We start from the raw sequence: 19,588 nt of genomic DNA, 5'->3' as shown, positions 1-19,588 counted from the left end.
AGTCCTCCTCTGCACTCTCTCCCTCTCGTGTACGCTTCCAGTCCTCCTCTGCACTCTCTCCCTCTCGTGTGCGCTTCCAGTCCTCCTCTGCACTCTCTCCCTCTCGTGTGCGTTTCCAGTCCTCCTCTGCACTCTCTCCCTCTCGTGTACGCTTCCAGTCCTCCTCTGCACTCTCTCCCTCTCGTGTGCGCTTCCAGTCCTCCTCTGCACTCTCTCCCTCTCGTGTGCGCTTCCAGTCCTCCTCTGCACTCTCTCCCTCTCGTGTGCGCTTCCAGTCCTCCTCTGCACTCTCTCCCTCTCGTGTACGCTTCCAGTCCTCCTCTGCACTCTCTCCCTCTCGTGTGCGCTTCCAGTCCTCCTCTGCACTCTCTCCCTCTCGTGTGCGCTTCCAGTCCTCCTCTGCACTCTCTCCCTCTCGTGTGTGCTTCCAGTCCTCCTCTGCACTCTCTCCCTCTCGTGTGCGCTTCCAGTCCTCCTCTGCACTCTCTCCCTCTCGTGTACGCCTCCAGCCCTCCTCTGCACTCTCTCCCTTTTGTGTACGCCTCCAGCCCTCCTCTGCACGCTCTCCCTCTCGTGTGCGCTTCCAGTCCTCCTCTGCACTCTCTCCCTCTCGTGTACGCTTCCAGTCCTCCTCTGCACTCTCTCCCTCTCGTGTGCGCTTCCAGTCCTCCTCTGCACTCTCTCCCTCTCGTGTACGCTTCCAGTCCTCCTCTGCACTCTCTCCCTCTCGTGTGCGCCTCCAGCCCTCCTCTGCACTCTCTCCCTCTCGTGTGCGCTTCCAGTCCTCCTCTGCACTCTCTCCCTCTCGTGTACGCTTCCAGTCCTCCTCTGCACTCTCTCCCTCTCGTGTGCGCTTCCAGTCCTCCTCTGCACTCTCTCCCTCTCGTGTGCGCTTCCAGTCCTCCTCTGCACTCTCTCCCTCTCGTGTGCGCTTCCAGTCCACCTCTGCACTCTCTCCCTCTCGTGTGCGCTTCCAGTCCTCCTCTGCACTCTCTCCCTCTCGTGTGCGCTTCCAGTCCTCCTCTGCACTCCCTCCCTCTCGTGTGCGCTTCCAGTCCTCCTCTGCACTCTCTCCCTCTCGTGTACGCTTCCAGTCCTCCTCTGCACTCTCTCCCTCTCGTGTGCGCTTCCAGTCCTCCTCTGCACTCTCTCCCTCTCGTGTGCGCTTCCAGCCCTCCTCTGCACTCTCTCCCTCTCGTGTACACCGCCAGCCCTCCTCTGCACTCTCTCCCTCTCGTGTACACCTCCAGCCCTCCTCTGCACTCTCTCCCTCTCGTGTACACCTCCAGCCCTCCTCTGCACTCTCTCCCTCTCGTGTGCGCTTCCAGTCCTCCTCTGCACTCTCTCCCTCTCGTGTACACCTCCAGCCCTCCTCTGCACTCTCTCCCTCTCGTGTACACCTCCAGCCCTCCTCTGCACTCTCTCGCTCTCGTGTGCGCTTCCAGTCCTCCTCTGCACTCTCTCGCTCTCGTGTGCGCTTCCAGTCCTCCTCTGCACTCTCTCGCTCTCGTGTGCGCTTCCAGTCCTCCTCTGCACTCTCTCCCTCTCGTGTGCGCCTCCAGCCCTCCTCTGCACTCTCTCCCTCTCGTGTACACCCCCAGCCCTCCTCTGCACTCTCTCCCTCTCGTGTACGCTTCCAGTCCTCCTCTGCACTCTCTCCCTCTCGTGTGCGCTTCCAGTCCTCCTCTGCACTCTCTCCCTCTCGTGTACGCCTCCAGCCCTCCTCTGCACTCTCTCCCTCTCGTGTACGCTTCCAGTCCTCCTCTGCACTCTCTCCCTCTCGTGTGCGCTTCCAGCCCTCCTCTGCACTCTCTCCCTCTCGTGTGCGCTTCCAGCCCTCCTCTGCACTCTCTCCCTCTCGTGTACGCTTCCAGTCCTCCTCTGCACTCTCTCCCTCTCGTGTGCGCTTCCAGTCCTCCTCTGCACTCTCTCCCTCTCGTGTACGCCTCCAGCCCTCCTCTGCACTCTCTCCCTCTCGTGTACGCTTCCAGTCCTCCTCTGCACTCTCTCCCTCTCGTGTGCGCTTCCAGCCCTCCTCTGCACTCTCTCCCTCTCGTGTGCGCTTCCAGCCCTCCTCTGCACTCTCTCCCTCTCGTGTGCGCTTCCAGCCCTCCTCTGCACTCTCTCCCTCTCGTGTACGCTTCCAGTCCTCCTCTGCACTCTCTCCCTCTCGTGTGCGCTTCCAGTCCTCCTCTGCACTCTCTCCCTCTCGTGTGCGCTTCCAGCCCTCCTCTGCACTCTCTCCCTCTCGTGTGCGCTTCCAGTCCTCCTCTGCACTCTCTCCCTCTCGTGTGCGCTTCCAGCCCTCCTCTGCACTCTCTCCCTCTCGTGTGCGCTTCCAGCCCTCCTCTGCACTCTCTCCCTCTCGTGTGCGCTTCCAGCCCTCCTCTGCACTCTCTCCCTCTCGTGTGCGCTTCCAGCCCTCCTCTGCACTCTCTCCCTCTCGTGTACGCTTCCAGTCCTCCTCTGCACTCTCTCCCTCTCGTGTGCGCTTCCAGTCCTCCTCTGCACTCTCTCCCTCTCGTGTGCGCCTCCAGCCCTCCTCTGCACTCTCTCCCTCTCGTGTACACCCCCAGCCCTCCTCTGCACTCTCTCCCTCTCGTGTACGCTTCCAGTCCTCCTCTGCACTCTCTCCCTCTCGTGTGCGCTTCCAGTCCTCCTCTGCACTCTCTCCCTCTCGTGTACGCCTCCAGCCCTCCTCTGCACTCTCTCCCTCTCGTGTACGCTTCCAGTCCTCCTCTGCACTCTCTCCCTCTCGTGTGCGCTTCCAGCCCTCCTCTGCACTCTCTCCCTCTCGTGTGCGCTTCCAGCCCTCCTCTGCACTCTCTCCCTCTCGTGTGCGCTTCCAGCCCTCCTCTGCACTCTCTCCCTCTCGTGTGCGCTTCCAGCCCTCCTCTGCACTCTCTCCCTCTCGTGTACGCTTCCAGTCCTCCTCTGCACTCTCTCCCTCTCGTGTGCGCTTCCAGTCCTCCTCTGCACTCTCTCCCTCTCGTGTGCGCTTCCAGCCCTCCTCTGCACTCTCTCCCTCTCGTGTGCGTTTCCAGTCCTCCTCTGCACTCTCTCCCTCTCGTGTGCGCTTCCAGTCCTCCTCTGCACTCTCTCCCTCTCGTGTGCGCTTCCAGTCGTCCTCTGCACTCTCTCCCTCTCGTGTGCGCTTCCAGTCCTCCTCTGCACTCTCTCCCTCTCGTGTGCGCTTCCAGCCCTCCTCTGCACTCTCTCCCTCTCGTGTGCGCTTCCAGCCCTCCTCTGCACTCTCTCCCTCTCGTGTGCGCTTCCAGCCCTCCTCTGCACTCTCTCCCTCTCGTGTACGCTTCCAGTCCTCCTCTGCACTCTCTCCCTCTCGTGTGCGCTTCCAGTCCTCCTCTGCACTCTCTCCCTCTCGTGTGCGCTTCCAGCCCTCCTCTGCACTCTCTCCCTCTCGTGTGCGTTTCCAGTCCTCCTCTGCACTCTCTCCCTCTCGTGTGCGCTTCCAGTCCTCCTCTGCACTCTCTCCCTCTCGTGTGCGCTTCCAGTCCTCCTCTGCACTCTCTCCCTCTCGTGTACACCTCCAGCCCTCCTCTGCACTCTCTCCCTCTCGTGTGCGCTTCCAGTCCTCCTCTGCACTCTCTCGCTCTCTTGTACGCTTCCAGTCCTCCTCTGCACTCTCTCGCTCTCGTGTGCGCTTCCAGTCCTCCTCTGCACTCTCTCCCTCTCGTGTGCGCTTCCAGTCCTCCTCTGCACTCTCTCCCTCTCGTGTGCGCTTCCAGTCCTCCTCTGCACTCTCTCCCTCTCGTGTACGCTTCCAGTCCTCCTCTGCACTCTCTCCCTCTCGTGTACGCTTCCAGTCCTCCTCTGCACTCTCTCCCTCTCGTGTGCGCTTCCAGTCCTCCTCTGCACTCTCTCCCTCTCGTGTGCACTTCCAGTCCTCCTCTGCACTCTCTCCCTCTCGTGTGCGCTTCCAGTCCTCCTCTGCACTCTCTCCCTCTCGTGTGCGCTTCCATTCCTCTGCACTCTCTCCCTCTCGTGTGCGCTTCCAGTCCTCCTCTGCACTCTCTCCCTCTCGTGTGCGCTTCCAGTCCTCCTCTGCATTCTCTCCCTCTCGTGTGCGCTTCCAGTCATCCTCTGCACTCTCTCCCTCTCGTGTGCGCTTCCAGTCATCCTCTGCACTCTATCCCTCTCGTGTGCGCTTCCAGTCATCCTCTGCACTCTCTTGCGCTTCTCTCCCTTCCAGTCGTCCTTCACTCTCCGTCTCTCTCTCTCTCTCCTTCACTTTACCTCTCCTTCCCCCCTCTCTCTCTTTCCCCCCTCTCTCTTTCCCCCTCTCTCTCCTCTTCCCCTCCTCGCTCTCCTTCTCTTCCCCCCCTCGCTCTCCCCCCCTCCATCCCTCTCTCCCCCCCCCTCTCTCTTCCCCCTCTTTCTTTCCCCCTCTCTCTCCTTCACTTTACCTCTCCCTCCCTCTCTTTCCCCCCTCTCCCTTTCCCCCCTCTCCCTCTTTCCCCCCTCTCCCTCTTTCCCCCATCTCTCTCCTTCTCTTCCCCTCCTCGCTCTCCCATCCCCCTCCATCCCTCTCTCTCTCCCTCCTCTCCCTCGCTATCTTCCCCCCTCTCTTTCCCCCCTTTCTCTCTTTCCCCCCCTCTCTCTCCTTCTCTTCCCCTCCTCGCTCTCCTTCTCTTCCCCCACTCGCTCTCCCTCCCCCTCCATCCCTCTCTCTCTCTCCCCCCTCACCCTCCCCCCTCTCCCTCTCTCCCCTCTCTCTCCACCCTCTCTCTCTCTCTCTCTCCCCCCCTCTCTCTCCTCTCCCTCCGCCCCTCTTCCTACGCTCTTCTCTCTCCTCCTCTCCCCTCTCTCCCTTCCCTGCCAGCTAAACCTAATCCCCCAATAAGAGGGGGCGTTTATTCCGGGCAGGCGGTGCAGGGTCGCAGAGGCGTCTCCTGAGACACAAGATGCAGTGTTTTAATAATGCTGGGGTGATGTGTTCGCAGTTCCTGCAGCGCAGCCCTGGGCTCCGTGGGGCGTCGGGGGCCTGTTCGGAAACCCCTTTACTCTGTGGGATTTCCACGTGAGCCGTGGCCTGGCTTTGTGGCTTATGAGGTTTTGCGGTGTTGTGCGCTCATAGCAGATGATCCCAAGGGGCTGGGTGAGGGAAACCTACAATCATGTGTGGCTCTTACATCCAGAGACACAACGACACAATCACACCTTTCATGGTCGTAAAAGGGAACGGGCGGTATATATCCCTGTGTATTAGGAGGGGGTGAGAGGTGTCAGGCTCCCACCCCGGAGGCGGCCGCACTAATGTCCCGCTCCCACCCCGGAGGCGGCCGCACTAATGTCCCGCTCCCACCCCGGAGGCGGCCGCACTAATGTCCCGCTCCCACCCCGGAGGCGGCCGCACTAATGTCAGGCTCCCACCCCGGAGGCGGCCGCACTAATGTCCCGCTCCCACCCCGGAGGCGGCCGCACTAATGTCAGGCTCCCACCCCGGAGGCGGCCGCGCTAATGTCCCGCTCCCACCCCGGAGGCGGCCGCACTAATGTCCCGCTCCCACCCCGGAGGCGGCCGCACTAATGTCCCGCTCCCACCCCGGAGGCGGCCGCGCTAATGTCCCGCTCCCACCCCGGAGGCGGCCGCGCTAATGTCCCGCTCCCACCCCGGAGGCGGCCGCACTAATGTCCCGCTCCCACCCCGGAGGCGGCCGCGCTAATGTCCCGCTCCCACCCCGGAGGCGGCCGCGCTAATGTCCCGCTCCCACCCCGGAGGCGGCCGCGCTAATGTCCCGCTCCCACCCCGGAGGCGGCCGCACTAATGTCCCGCTCCCACCCCGGAGGCGGCCGCGCTAATGTCCCGCTCCCACCCCGGAGGCGGCCGCGCTAATGTCCCGCTCCCACCCCGGAGGCGGCCTCACTAATGTCCCGCTTCCACCCCGGAGGCGGCCGCAGTAATGTCCCGCTCCCACCCCGGAGGCGGCCGCGCTAATGTCCCGCTCCCACCCCGGAGGCGGCCGCACTAATGTCCCGCTCCCACCCCGGAGGCGGCCGCGCTAATGTCAGGCTCCCACCCCGGAGGCGGCCGCACTAATGTCCCGCTCTCACCCCGGAGACGGCCGCGCTAATGTCCCGGCTCCCACCCCAGAGGCGGCCGCACTAATGTTCCGCTCCCACCCCGGAGGCGGCCGCACTAATGTCCCGCTCCCACCCCGGAGGCGGCCGCGCTAATGTCCCGCTCCCACCCCGGAGGCGGCCGCACTAATGTCAGGCTCCCACCCCGGAGGCGGCCGCACTAATGTCCCGCTCCCACCCCAGAGGCGGCCGTGCTAATGTCCCGCTCCCACCCCGGAGGTGGCCGCACTAATGTCCCGCTCCCACCCCGGAGGCGGCCGCACTAATGTCCCGCTCCCACCCCGGAGGCGGCCGCACTAATGTCCCGCTCCCACCCCGGAGGCGGCCGCACTAATGTCAGGCTCCCACCCCGGAGGCGGCCGCACTAATGTCAGGCTCCCACCCCGGAGGCGGCCGCACTAATGTCCCGCTCCCACCCCGGAGGCGGCCGCGCTAATGTCCTGCTCCCACCCCGGATGCGGCCGCACTAATGTCCCGCTCCCACCCCGGAGGCGGCCGCACTAATGTCCCGCTCCCACCCCGGAGGCGGCCGCACTAATGTCAGGCTCCCACCCCGGAGGCGGCCGCACTAATGTCCCGCTCTCACCCCGGAGGTGGCCGCACTAATGTCCCGCTCCCACCCCGGAGGCGGCCGCACTAATGTCCCGCTCCCACCCCGGAGGCGGCCGCACTAATGTCAGGCTCCCACCCCGGAGGCGGCCACGCTGTCAGGCTCCCACCCCGGAGGCGGCCGCGCTAATGTCCCGCTCCCACCCCGGAGGTGGCCACGCTGTCAGGCTCCGACCCCGGAGGCGGCCGCACTAATGTCTGGCTCCCACCCCGGAGGCGGCCGCGCTAATGTCCCGCTCCCACCCCGGAGGCGGCCGCACTAATGTCCCGCTCCCAACCCGGAGGCAGCCGCACTAATGTCCCGCTCCCACCCCGGAGGCAGCCGCACTAATGTCCCGCTCCCACCCCGGAGGCGGCCGCGCTAATGTCCCGCTCCCACCCCGGAGGCAGCCGCACTAATGTCCCGCTCCCACCCCGGAGGCGGCCGCGCTAATGTCCCGTTCCCACCCCGGAGGCGGCCGCGCTAATGTCCCGCTCCCACCCCGGAGGCAGCCGCACTAATGTCCCGCTCCCACCCCGGAGGCGGCCGCACTAATGTCAGGCTCCCACCCCTGAGGCGGCCGCACTAATGTCAGGCTCCCACCCCGGAGGCGGCCGCACTAATGTCCCGCTCCCACCCCGGAGGCGGCCACGCTAATGTCAGGCTCCCACCCCGGAGGCGGCCGCACTAATGTCCCGCTCCCACCCCGGAGGCGGCCGCGCTAATGTTAGGCTCCCACCCCGGAGGCGGCCGCACTAATGTCCCGCTCCCACCCTGGAGGCGGCCGCACTAATGTGCCGCTCCCACCCCGGAGGCGGCCGCACTAATATCCCGCTCCCACCCCGGAGGCGGCCGCACTAATGTCCCGCTCCCACCCCGGAGGCGGCCACGCTGTCAGGCTCTCACCCCGGAGGCGGCCGCGCTAATGTCCCGCTCCCACCCCGGAGGTGGCCACGCTGTCAGGCTCTCACCCCGGAGGCGGCCGCGCTAATGTCCCGCTCCCACCCCGGAGGTGGCCACGCTGTCAGGCTCCCACCCCGGAGGCGGCCGCACTAATGTCTGGCTCCCACCCGGAGGCGGCCGCGCTAATGTCCCGCTCCCACCCCGGAGGCGGCCGCACTAATGTCCCGCTCCCACCCCGGAGGCGGCCGCGCTAATGTCCCGCTCCCACCCCGGAGGCGGCCGCGCTAATGTCCCGCTCCCACCCCGGAGGCAGCCGCACTAATGTCAGGCTCCCACCCCGGAGGCGGCCGTGCTAATGTCCCGCTCCCACCCCGGAGGCGGCCGTGCTAATGTCCCGCTCCCACCCCGGAGGCGGCCGCACTAATGTCAGGCTCCCACCCCGGAGGCGGCCGCACTAATGTCAGGCTCCCACCCCGGAGGCGGCCGCACTAATGTCCCGCTCCCACCCCGGAGGCGGCCGCACTAATGTCCCGCTCCCACCCCGGAGGCGGCCGCGCTAATGTCAGGCTCCCACCCCGGAGGCGGCCGCACTAATGTCCCGCTCCCACCCCGGAGGCGGCCGCGCTAATGTTAGGCTCCCACCCCGGAGGCGGCCGCGCTAATGTCCCGCTCCCACCCCGGAGGCGGCCGCACTAATGTCCTGCTCCCACCCCGGAGGCGGCCGCACTAATGTCCCGCTCCCCCCGGCCGCACTAATGTCCCGCTCCCCCGGCCGCACTAATGACACCTTCTCTGTCCCCAGGGAACGCTCCCCATTTCTTGCGCTTACAGAACGTGGAGGTTAATGTGGGGCAGAACGCCACCTTTCAGTGCATCGCGGGGGGCAAGTGGTCCCAACACGACAAGCTCTGGCTGCAGGTAGGAGGCGACATTGGGGCAGAGGGAGAGTTGCTACCTCCCAGAGGGGTGTCAGTGGGAGAGGGACAGAGACTGAAGTAGACTGAGAGAAGGGAACGAGGGGGACAGTGACAGAGAGAAGGCAGTGGTGACTGTTACAGAGAGAAGGGACAGTGACGGGGAGAGGGGGCAGTGGACGGGGAGAGGGGGCAGTGATGCGGGAGAGGGGCCAGTGACGGGGAGAGCGGGGGACAGTGACGGGGAGAGGGGGACAGTGACGGGGAGAGGGGGCAATGACGGGGAGAGGGGGCAGTGATGGGGAGAGGGGTCAGTGACGGGGAGAGGAGACAGTGACGGGAGAGAGGGGGACAGTGACGGAGAGAGGGGACAGTGACGGAGAGAGGGGACAGTGACGGAGAGAGAGGACAGTGACGGAGAGAGAGGGGACAGTGACGGAGAGAGGGGACAGTGACGGAGAGAAGAGACAGTGACGGAGAGAGGGGACAGTGACGGAGAGAGGGGACAGTGACGGAGAGAGGGGACAGTGACGGAGAGAGGGGACAGTGACGGAGAGAGGGGACAGTGACGGAGAGAGGGGACAGTGACGGGGAGAGGGGCCAGTGACGGGGAGAGGGGGACAGTGATGGAGAGAGTGGACAGTGACGGAAAGAAGAGACAGAGGGGACAGTGACGGAGAGAGGTGACAGTGACGGAGAGAAGAGACCGTGATGGAGAGAAGAGACAGTGACGGAGAAAAGAGACAGAGGGAACAGTGACAGAGAGAGGGGACAGTGACGGAGAGAAGAGACAGAGGGAACAGTGACAGAGAGAGGGGACAGTGACGGAGAGAAGAGACAGAGGGGACAGTGACGGAGAGAGGGGACAGTGACGGAGAGAGGGGACAGTGACGGAGAGAAGAGACAGAGGGAACAGTGACAGAGAGAGGGGACAGTGACGGAGAGAAGAGACAGAGGGGACAGTGACGGAGAGAGGGGACAGTGACGGAGAGAGGTGACAGTGACGGAGAGAAGAGACAGTGATGGAGAGAAGAGACAGTGACGGAGAGAGGGGGACAGTGACGGAGAGAGGGGACAGTGACGGAGAGAGGGGACAGTGACGGAGAGAGGGGACAGTGACGGAGAGAGGGGACAGTGACGGAGAGAAGAGACAGTGACGGAGAGAGGGGACAGTGACGGAGAGAGGGGACAGTGACGGAGAGAGGGGACAGTGACGGAGAGAGGGGACAGTGACGGAGAGAGGGGACAGTGACGGAGAGAGGGGACAGTGACGGAGAGAGGGGGACAGTGACGGAGAGAGGGGACAAAGAGAAGTGACAGCGACAATGCAGTGCTGTGATTGGATGCTGATGTCTGCGTCCCTTGGTAGCAGTGGAACGGGGCGCGACACGGCTCTCATGGTGACCCGCGTGGTGAATCACCGGCGTTTCTCCGCCACCGTCAGCGTTGGTGACACCTCTCAGCGCAGCATCAGCAAATACCGGTGTGTTCTGCGCTCTGCGGTGGGCTCCGGGGTCTCTAACTACGCAGAGCTCATCGTGAAAGGTGAGAGGAGACTCGCACCCTGCTGTAACCCCCCCACCCGCCTGTGCCCCCCCCCCTTTACCCTGCCAGTGCCACCGCGCGTGACCCTGCATTTGCCTTGGAGTTATAGGAGCAGTTAGGGGAGGAGTTATAGGAGCAGTTAGGGGAGGAGTTGTAGGGAGCAGTTAGGGGAGGAGTTATAGGAGGAGTTATAGAGAGGAGTTGTAGGGAGCAGTTAGGGTCAGGAGTTATAGGGAGCAGTTAGGGGAGGAGTTATAGGGAGCAGTTAGGGGAGGAGTTATAGGGAGCAGTGAGGGGAGGAGTTGTAGAGAGCAGTGAGGGGAGGAGTTATAGGGAGCAGTTAGGGGAGGAGTTATAGGGAGCAGTTAGGGGAGGAGTTATAGGGAGCAGTTAGGGGAGGAGTTGTAGGGAGCAGTTAGGGGAGGAGTTGTAGGGAGCAGTTCGGGAGGAGTTATAGGGAGCAGTTAGGGTCAGGAGTTATAGGGAGCAGTTAGGGGAGGAGTTGTAGGGAGCAGTTAGGGGAGGAGTTATAGGGAGAGGTTAGGGGAGCAGTTATAGGGAGAGGTTAGGGGAGGAGTTATAGGGAGCAGTTAGGGGAGCAGTTATAGGGAGCAGTTAGGGGAGCAGTTATAGGGAGAGGTTAGGGGAGGAGTTATAGGGAGCAGTTAGGGGAGCAGTTATAGGGAGCAGTTAGGGGAGCAGTTATAGGGAGAGGTTAGGGGAGGAGTTATAGGGAGAGGTTAGGGGAGGAGTTATAGGGAGCAGTTAGGGGAGCAGTTATAGGGAGCAGTTAGGGGAGCAGTTATAGGGAGAAGTTAGGGGAGGAGTTATAGGGAGCAGTTAGGGGAGCAGTTATAGGAGAGGTTAGGGGAGCAGTTATAGGGAGAGGTTAGGGGAGGAGTTGTAGGAAGCAGTTAGGGGAGGAGTTATAGGGAGAGGTTAGGGGAGGAGTTATAGGGAGCAGTTAGGGGAGCAGTTATAGGGAGCAGTTATAGGGAGAGGTTAGGGGAGCAGTTATAGTGAGAGGTTAGGGGAGGAGTTATAGGGAGCAGTTAGGGGAGCAGTTATAGGGAGAGGTTAGGGGAGGAGTTATAGGGAGCAGTTAGGGGAGCAGTTATAGGGAGAGGTTAGGGAGGAGTTATAGGGAGCAGTTAGGGAGCAGTTATAGGGAGGAGTTATAGGGAGCAGTTAGGGAGCAGTTATAGGGAGAGGTTAGGGGAGGAGTTATAGGGAGCAGTTAGGGGAGCAGTTATAGGAGAGGTTAGGGAGGAGTTATAGGAGCAGTTAGGGGAGCAGTTATAGGGAGGAGTTATAGGGAGCAGTTAGGGGAGCAGTTATAGGGAGAGGTTAGGGGAGGAGTTATAGGGAGCAGTTAGGGGAGCAGTTATAGGGAGAGGTTAGGGGAGGAGCTTCTTGGCAGAATATTTTGCGGCTGCATTGTACAGAGTATAAAACACACAATGGAGGAGGGAGAGCTGCTGCTCATAGCGCAGAGGTTACAGAGGAGGTAATGTCCCTCTCCAGCTGTGCGGGCTCATCTGTCCCACAGTGACACCCCCGCGGATGTCACAGCCCCCTTCCCCCCCCCCCTCCCCCCGGTCTCTGCAGCTCCCCACGAACCCTTGCAGGGGAGAGACAGGGAGCGGATCTGTGAACATGCCCCTGGGGACACAGCTGGGGGACAGGCAGGCGTGTGTCACTCAGCACGGCGCACTAATCAGGACAGTGAGCAGCAAACACACAGTGTGTCACCCCCCCCCCCCCCCCCCCTCCTTCCATGCGTCTCCCATCAGCAAACACGGGGAGAGCGCAGGATATGGGGAGCGGGGGGGACACTGTCGATCCCAAAATAGCTCTGTATAAACATCAGGGAGTTGTCACCCCAAAATATATCAACCCGTTAGGGGCCAGAGGGGCTCAGGGTCTGACGGGCTTACCCGAGACCCCCACATAACTGTCTTTTCTCTGTTGATCACTGTGACAGTATCACCGTCCTCTGCCAGTCCCCAATCTCTGCCCTTCCATCTCTATCCCCTCTCTGTCCTCCTATCACTGCCCCCAATCCCAACCCGTGTCCCCTCTCTCTGTCCCTGTCCCCTCTCTCTGTCCCTGTCACTGACCCCTCTCTGTCCTCCTATCACTGTCCCCAATCCTGGCCCGTGTCCCCTCTCTCTGTCCTCCTATCACTGTCCCCTCTCTCTGTCCTCCTATCACTGTCCCCTCTCTCTGTCTCTGTGTCACTGTCCCCTCTCTCTGTCCTCCTATAACTGTCCCCTCTCTCTGTTCTTCTATCACTGTCCCCTCTCTCTGTCGCTGTGTCACTGTCCCCTCTCTCTGTCCCCCTCTCTCTGTCCTCCTATCACTGTCCCCTCTCTCTGTTCTTCTATCACTGTCCCCTCTCTCTGTCTCTGTGTCACTGTCCCCAATCCCGGCCGTGTCCCCTCTCTCTGTCCCCTCTCTCTGTCCTCCTGTCTTTGTCCCTTCTCTCTGTCCTCCTGTCACCGTCCCCTCTCTCTGTCCTCCTGTCACTGTCCCCTCTCTCTGTCCTCCTGTCACTGTCCTTCTCTCTGTCCTCCTGTCACTGTCCCCTCTCTCTGTCCTCCTGTCACTGTCCCCTCTCTCTGTCCTCCTGTCACTGTCCCCTCTCTCTGTCCTCCTGTCACTGTCCCCTCTCTCTGTCCTCCTGTCACTGTCCCCTCTCCGTCCTCCTATCACCGTCCCCTCTCTCTGTCCTCCTGTCACCTCTCTCTGTCCTCCTGTCACTGTCCCCTCTCTCTGTCCTCCTATCCCCTCTCTCTGTCCTCCTGTCACTGTCCCCTCTCTGTCCTCCTGTCACTGTCCCCCCTCTCTGCTCTGTCCTCCTGTCACTGTCCCCTCTCTCTGTCCTCCTGTCACTGTCCCCCCTCTCTGCTCTCTGTCCTCCTGTCACTGTCCCCTCTCTCTGTCCTCCTGTCACTGTCCCCTCTCTCTGTCTTCATGTCACTGTCCCTTCTCTCTGTCCTCCTGTCACTGTCCCCTCTCTCTGTCCTCCTGTCACTGTCCCCTCTCTCTGTCCTTCTGTCACTGTCCCCTCTCTCTGTCCTCCTGTCACTGTCCCCCTCTCTCTGTCCTCCTGTCACTGTCCCCTTTCTCTGTCCTCCTGTCACTGTCCCCTCTCTCTATCCTCCTGTCACTGTCCCCTCTCTCTGTCCTCCTGTCGCTGTCCCCTCTCTCTGTCCTCCTGTCACTGTCCCCTCTCTCTGTCCTCCTGTCACTGTCCCCTCTCTCTGTCCTCCTGTCACTGTCCCCTCTCTCTGTCCCCCTGTCTTTGTCCCTTCTCTCTGTCCTCCTGTCACCGTCCCCTCTCTCTGTCCTTCTGTCACTGTCCCCTCTCTCTGTCCTCCTGTCACTGTCCCCTCTCTCTGTCCTCCTGTCACTGTCCCCTTTCTCTGTCCTCCTGTCACTGTCCCCTTTCTCTATCCTCCTGTCACTGTCCCCTCTCTCTGTCCTCCTGTCGCTGTCCCCTCTCTCTGTCCTCCTGTCACTGTCCCCTCTCTCTGTCCTCCTGTCACTGTCCCCTCTCTCTGTCCTCCCTGTCACTGTTCCCTCTCTCTGTCCTCCTGTCACTGTCCCCTCTCTCTGTCCTCCTGTCACTGTCCCCTCTCTCTGTCCCCTCTCTCTGTCCTCCTGTCACTGTCCCCTCTCTCTGTCCTCCTGTCACTGTCCCCCTCTCTGTGTCCTCCTGTCACCTCTCTCTGTCCTCCTGTCACTGTTCCCTCTCTCTGTCCTCCTGTCACTGTCCCCTCTCTGTGTCCTCCTGTCACTGTCCCCCTATCTCTGTCCCTGTCCCCTCTCTCTGTCCTCCTGTCACTGTTTCCCTCTCTCTGTCCTCCTGTCACTGTCCCCTCTCTCTGTCCTCCTGTCACTGTCCCCTCTCTCTGTCCCCTCTCTCTGTCCTCCTGTCACTGTCCCCTCTCTCTGTCCTCCTGTCACTGTCCCCTCTCTGTGTCCTCCTGTCACCTCTCTCTGTCCTCCTGTCACTGTTCCCTCTCTCTGTCCTCCTGTCACTGTCCCCTCTCTGTGTCCCTCCTGTCACTGTCCCCCTATCTCTGTCCCTGTCCCCTCTCTGTGTCCTCCTGTCACTGTCCCCTCTCTGTGTCCTCCTGTCCCCTCTCTCTGTCCTTCTGTCACTGTCCCCTCTCTCTGTCCTCCTGTCACTGTCCCCTCTCTCTGTCCTCCTGTCACTGTCCCCTTTCTCTGCTCCTCCTGTCACTGTCCCCTCTCTCTATCCTCCTGTCACTGTCCCCTCTCTCTGTCCTCCTGTCGCTGTCCCCTCTCTCTGTCCTCCTGTCACTGTCCCCTCTCTCTGTCCTCCTGTCACTGTCCCCTCTCTCTGTCCTCCTGTCACTGTTCCCTTTCTCTGTCCTCCTGTCACTGTCCCCTCTCTCTGTCCTCCTGTCACTGTCCCCCTCTCTCTGTCCCCTCTCTCTGTCCTCCTGTCACTGTCCCCTCTCTCTGTCCTCCTGTCACTGTCCCCTCTCTGTGTCCTCCCTGTCACCTCTCTCTGTCCTCCTGTCACTGTTCCCTCTCTCTGTCCTCCTGTCACTGTCCCCTCTCTGTGTCCTCCTGTCACTGTCCCCTCTCTCTGTCCCCTCTCTCTGTCCTCCTGTCACTGTCCCCTCTCTCTGTCCTCCTGTCACTGTCCCCTCTTTCTCTGTCCTCCTGTCACTGTCCCCTCTCTCTATCCTCCTGTCACTGTCCCCTCTCTCTGTCCTCCTGTCGCTGTCCCCTCTCTCTGTCCTCCTGTCACTGTCCCCTCTCTCTGTCCTCCTGTCACTGTCCCCTCTCTCTGTCCTCCCTGTCACTGTTCCCTCTCTCTGTCCTCCTGTCACTGTCCCCTCTCTCTGTCCTCCTGTCACTGTCCCCTCTCTCTGTCCCCTCTCTCTGTCCTCCTGTCACTGTCCCCTCTCTCTGTCCTCCTGTCACTGTCCCCTCTCTGTGTCCTCCTGTCACCTCTCTCTGTCCTCCTGTCACTGTTCCCTCTCTCTGTCCTCCTGTCACTGTCCCCTCTCTGTGTCCTCCTGTCACCTCTCTCTGTCCTCCTGTCACTGTTCCCTCTCTCTGTCCTCCTGTCACTGTCCCCCTATCTCTGTCCCTGTCCCCTCTCTGTGTCCTCCTGTTGCTGTGCCCTGTCTCTGTCCCTTCTCTCTGCCCCCCTGTCTCTGTCCCCTGTCTCTGTCCCCTGTCTCTTCCCCCCCTGTCCCCTGTCTCTGCTGCCCTGTCCCCTCTTTGTGTCCTCCTGTTGCTGTCCCCTGTCCCCTCTCTCTGCCCCCCCCGTCTCTGTCCCCCTCTCTCTGCCCCTGTCACTGTCCCCTCTCTCTGTTCTCCTGTCACTGTCCCTTCTCTCTGTCCTCCTGTCACTGTCACCTCTCTCTGCCCCCCCCCCGTCTCTGTCCCCTCTCTCTGCCCCCTGTCACTGTCCCCTCTCTCTGTTCTCCTGTCTCTGTCCCCTCTCTCTGCCCCCCTGTCACTGTCCCCTCTCTCTGCCCCCTTCTCTCTGCCCCCCTGTCTCTGCCCCCCTGTCACTGTCCCCTCTCTCTGCCCCCTTCTCTCTGCCCCCCTGTCTCTGCCCCCCTGTCACTGTCCCCTCGGTTCTCTCTCACAGTGACTTTCTCTGGCATTGTCCCACGTGCTCCCTGTCACCGTGTCACCGTCCTGTACCCAGGACTATAGGTCAGCCCCCCACCCGGCGTGACTGTATAAGTATTCTGGGCTCAGGTACAGCTCTGTACTATCAATTATTGATCCGTTTTATTCCTGCGCGGAGATAATTACCCAGGTATTATTCTGGAGACGCGCAGCGAGATCCGGAGAGAAAATCACTAATAAAAATGTTATATTTTATTTATCAGGGGCAGGAAGTGTATGGCAGTGCTCAGCATCATTATACAGCGCGGAGATACTCCCCACCGTTATACAGCGCGGCGTGTGCATTATCAGTGTATGGCAGTGCTCAGCATCATTATACAGCGCGGAGATACTCCCCACCGTTATACAGCGCGGCGTGTGCATTATCAGTGTATGGCAGTGCTCAGCATCATTATATACAGCGAGGAGATACTCACCACCGTTATACAGCGTGGCGTGTGCATTATCAGTGTATGGCAGTGCTCAGCATCATTATACAGCGCGGAGATACTCCTCACCGTTATACAGCGCGGCTTGATCATTATCAGTGTATGGCAGTGCTCAGCATCATTATACAGCGCGGAGATACTCCTCACCGTTATACAGCGCGGCGTGTGCATTATCAGTGTATGGCAGTGCTCAGTATCATTATACAGCGCGGAGATACTCCCCACCGTTATACAGCGCGGCGTGTGGATTATCAGTGTATGGCAGTGCTCAGCATCATTATACAGCGCGGAGATACTCCCCACCGTTATACAGCGCGGCGTGTGCATTATCAGTGTGTGGCAGTGCTCAGCGTCATTATACAGCGAGGAGATACTCCTCACCGTTATACAGCGCGGCGTGTGCATTATCAGTGTGTGGCAGTGCTCAGCGTCATTATACAGCGAGGAGATACTCCTCACCGTTATACAGCGCGGCGTGTGCATTATCAGTGTATGGCAGTGCTCAGCGTCATTATACAGCGAGGAGATACTCCCCACCGTTATACAGCGCGGCGTGTGCATTATCAGTGTGTGGCAGTGCTCAGCATCATTATACAGCGCGGAGATACTCCCCACCGTTATACAGCGCGGTGTGTGCATTATCAGTGTATGGCAGTGCTCAGCATCATTATACAGCGCGGAGATACTCTCCACCGTTATACAGCGCGGCGTGTGCATTATCAGTGTATGGCAGTGCTCAGCGTCATTATACAGCGAGGAGATACTCCCCACCGTTATACAGCGCGGCGTGTGCATTATCAGTGTGTGGCAGTGCTCAGCATCATTATACAGCGCGGAGATACTCACCACCGTTATACAGCGTGGCGTGTGCATTATCAGTGTATGGCAGTGCTCAGCGTCATTATACAGCGAGGAGATACTCCTCACCGTTATACAGCGCGGCGTGTGCATTATCAGTGTATGGCAGTGCTCAGCGTCATTATACAGCGCGGAGATACTCCTCACCGTTATACAGCGCGACTTGATCATTATCAGTGTATAGATACTCTGCATCATTATACAGCGCAGCGTGTTCATTATCAGTGTGTAGATACTCAGCATCATTATACAGCGCAGCGTGTTCATTATCAGTGTGTAGATACTCTGCATCATTATACAGCGCGGCATGTTTGTGTCGTCCTTAGAGACCGGTGCATACTTCACGCCCTCTTCTCCCTGCCCTTTGCAGAGCCCCCCACCCCCATCGCGCCCCCCGAACTGCTGGCCGTGGGGGCCACCTACCTGTGGATCAAACCCAACGCCAACTCCATCATCGGGGACGGTCCGATCACGCTGAAGGAGGTGGAGTACCGCACCACGTCCGGAGCTGGGGCGGAGACGCACGTCATGGACGCCGCCACGTACAAGCTGTGGCACCTGGATCCCGACGTGGAGTACGAGATCCGCGTCCTCCTCACCCGCCCGGGGGAGGGGGGCACGGGGCCTCCGGGACCCCCCGCTCACCACCAGGACCAAGTGCGCCGGTAGGAGGCCACGGAGATACGCGGCGTCGCTATTACGGCGTGTTCATTATCCGGGTATAGATACTCGGTATCATTGTACAGCGCGGCGTGATCATTCAGTGTGTAGATACTCAGCATCATTATACAGCGCGGCGTGATCATTCAGTGTGTAGCTACTCAGCATCAATATACAGCACGGCGTGATCATTCAGTGCGTAGATACTCAGCATCATTATACAGCGCGGCGTGATCATTCAGTGTGTAGATACTCAGCATCATTATACAGCGCGGCGTGTTCATTATCAGTGTATAGGGATTCTTAGTATCATTATACAGCGCAGCGTGTTCATTATCAGTGTATAGAGATACTCAGCATCGTTATACAGTGCGGCGTGTTCATTATCAGTGTATAGATACTCAGCATCGTTATACAGTGCGACGTGTTCATTATCAGTGTATAGATACTCAGCATCATTATACAGCGCAGAATGATAATTATCGGTTTATAGATACTCAGCATCAGTATACAGCGCGCCGTGTTCGTTACCAGTGTTTAGATACTCAGCACCATTATACAGCGCGTCTTGTTCCTTATCCATGCGTGTCTTTCCTGTCCGGCAGTGAAACGGTTAAGGGTAACTGACGCCCCGTGGTGCCGCCCTCTGGCTGCGGGTTCAGGGGTTTCTCCGGAATAAAGTGGGTGTCATTCCCGGGGCTCGCCCTCCCTGTATATTTGGGGTAATAATCAGCCGTGTATGGTTGGGCTGGACGTGCCTCTTCAGGAGTGACGGGGGGTGGGGGGGGGGGTGAGAGACAGGGGGGGGCACTGTCAGTATTTGGGGTGGGAGGTGGCTGCTCTGCACTTACTGTAAGTGCTGCACTCAGAGTGAGCCCCTCCCTCTCTCTCTCCTCCTCCCCCCACTCTCTCTCTCCTCCCCCCCCCACTCTCTCTCTCCTCCCCCCCCCACTCTCTCTCTCCTCCCCCCCCACTCTCTCTCTCCTCCCCCCCCCACTCTCTCTCTCCTCCCCCCCCACTCTCTCTACCCCCACTCTCTCTCCTCCCCCCCCACTCTCTCTCTCCTCCCCCCCCCACTCTCTCTCTCCCTCCCTCCCCCCACTCTCTCTCTCCTCCTCCTCCCCACTCTCTCTCCTCCCCCCCCCCCACTCTCTCTCCTCCTCCCCCCCACTCTCTCCCCTCTCTCGTCCTCCCCCCCCCACTCTCTCTCTCCTCCCCCCCCACTCTCTCTCCTCCCCCCCCCCACTCTCTCTCCTCCCCCCCCCCACTCTCTCTCCTCCCCCCCCCCACTCTCTCTCCTCCCCCCCCCACTCTCTCTCCTCCCCCCCCCCACTCTCTCTCCTCCCCCCCCCCACTCTCTCTCCTCCCCCCCCCACTCTCTCTCCTCCCCCCCCCCACTCTCTCTCCTCCCCCCCCCCACTCTCTCTTCCTCCCCCCCCCACTCTCTCCTCCCCCCCCCACCTCTCTCTCCTCCCCCCCCCCACTCTCTCTCTCCTCCCCCCCCCCACTCTCTCTCTCCTCCCCCCCCCTCTCCACTCTCTCTCTCCTCCCCCCCACTCTCTCTCTCCTCCCCCCCCCCACTCTCTCTCTCTCCACTATCTCCCTCTCCACTCTCTCCCTCTCTACTCTCTCCCTTCTATCCCTCTCCCCACTCCCTCCCCCCCTACCTCCTTTCTCCTCTCTCTCCTTTCTCCTCTCTCTCCTCTCATATCTCCCTCCTCACTCCCCCTCTGCTCTCTCCTTCTCTCTCTCCTCTCTCCTTTACCTCTCCTCACTGCTTCTCTCCTCTCTCGTCTCCCTCTCTTTTCCTCCCCTCTCCCTCCTCTCTCTCCTCTCTCCTTTATATCCTCTCTGCTCTCCCTCCTCTGTCTCCCCTCTCTCTTCTCCCTCCTCTCTCTTCTCACA

The 19,588-nt window shown here is 60.8% G+C and overlaps 1 protein-coding gene across 1 annotated transcript in view; it reads left to right on the top strand.

The window, feature by feature from the left end:
• The window catches only part of LOC142466640 (receptor-type tyrosine-protein phosphatase T-like), a 174,524-nt gene that overhangs the window by 81,238 nt on the left and 73,698 nt on the right, over nucleotides 1-19,588 (top strand). Inside the window, 5 exon segments of the mRNA XM_075571887.1 lie at nucleotides 8,393-8,508; nucleotides 9,874-9,882; nucleotides 9,884-10,049; nucleotides 17,394-17,656; nucleotides 17,658-17,688. Of these exon segments, the coding sequence (XP_075428002.1) occupies nucleotides 8,393-8,508; nucleotides 9,874-9,882; nucleotides 9,884-10,049; nucleotides 17,394-17,656; nucleotides 17,658-17,688 (585 nt within the window).

The sequence above is a fragment of the Ascaphus truei genome, chromosome 15 (assembly GCF_040206685.1).
Source record: "Ascaphus truei isolate aAscTru1 chromosome 15, aAscTru1.hap1, whole genome shotgun sequence".
Lineage (NCBI taxonomy): Eukaryota > Metazoa > Chordata > Amphibia > Anura > Ascaphidae > Ascaphus > Ascaphus truei.
This window is presented reverse-complemented; position numbering and strand designations above follow the sequence as displayed.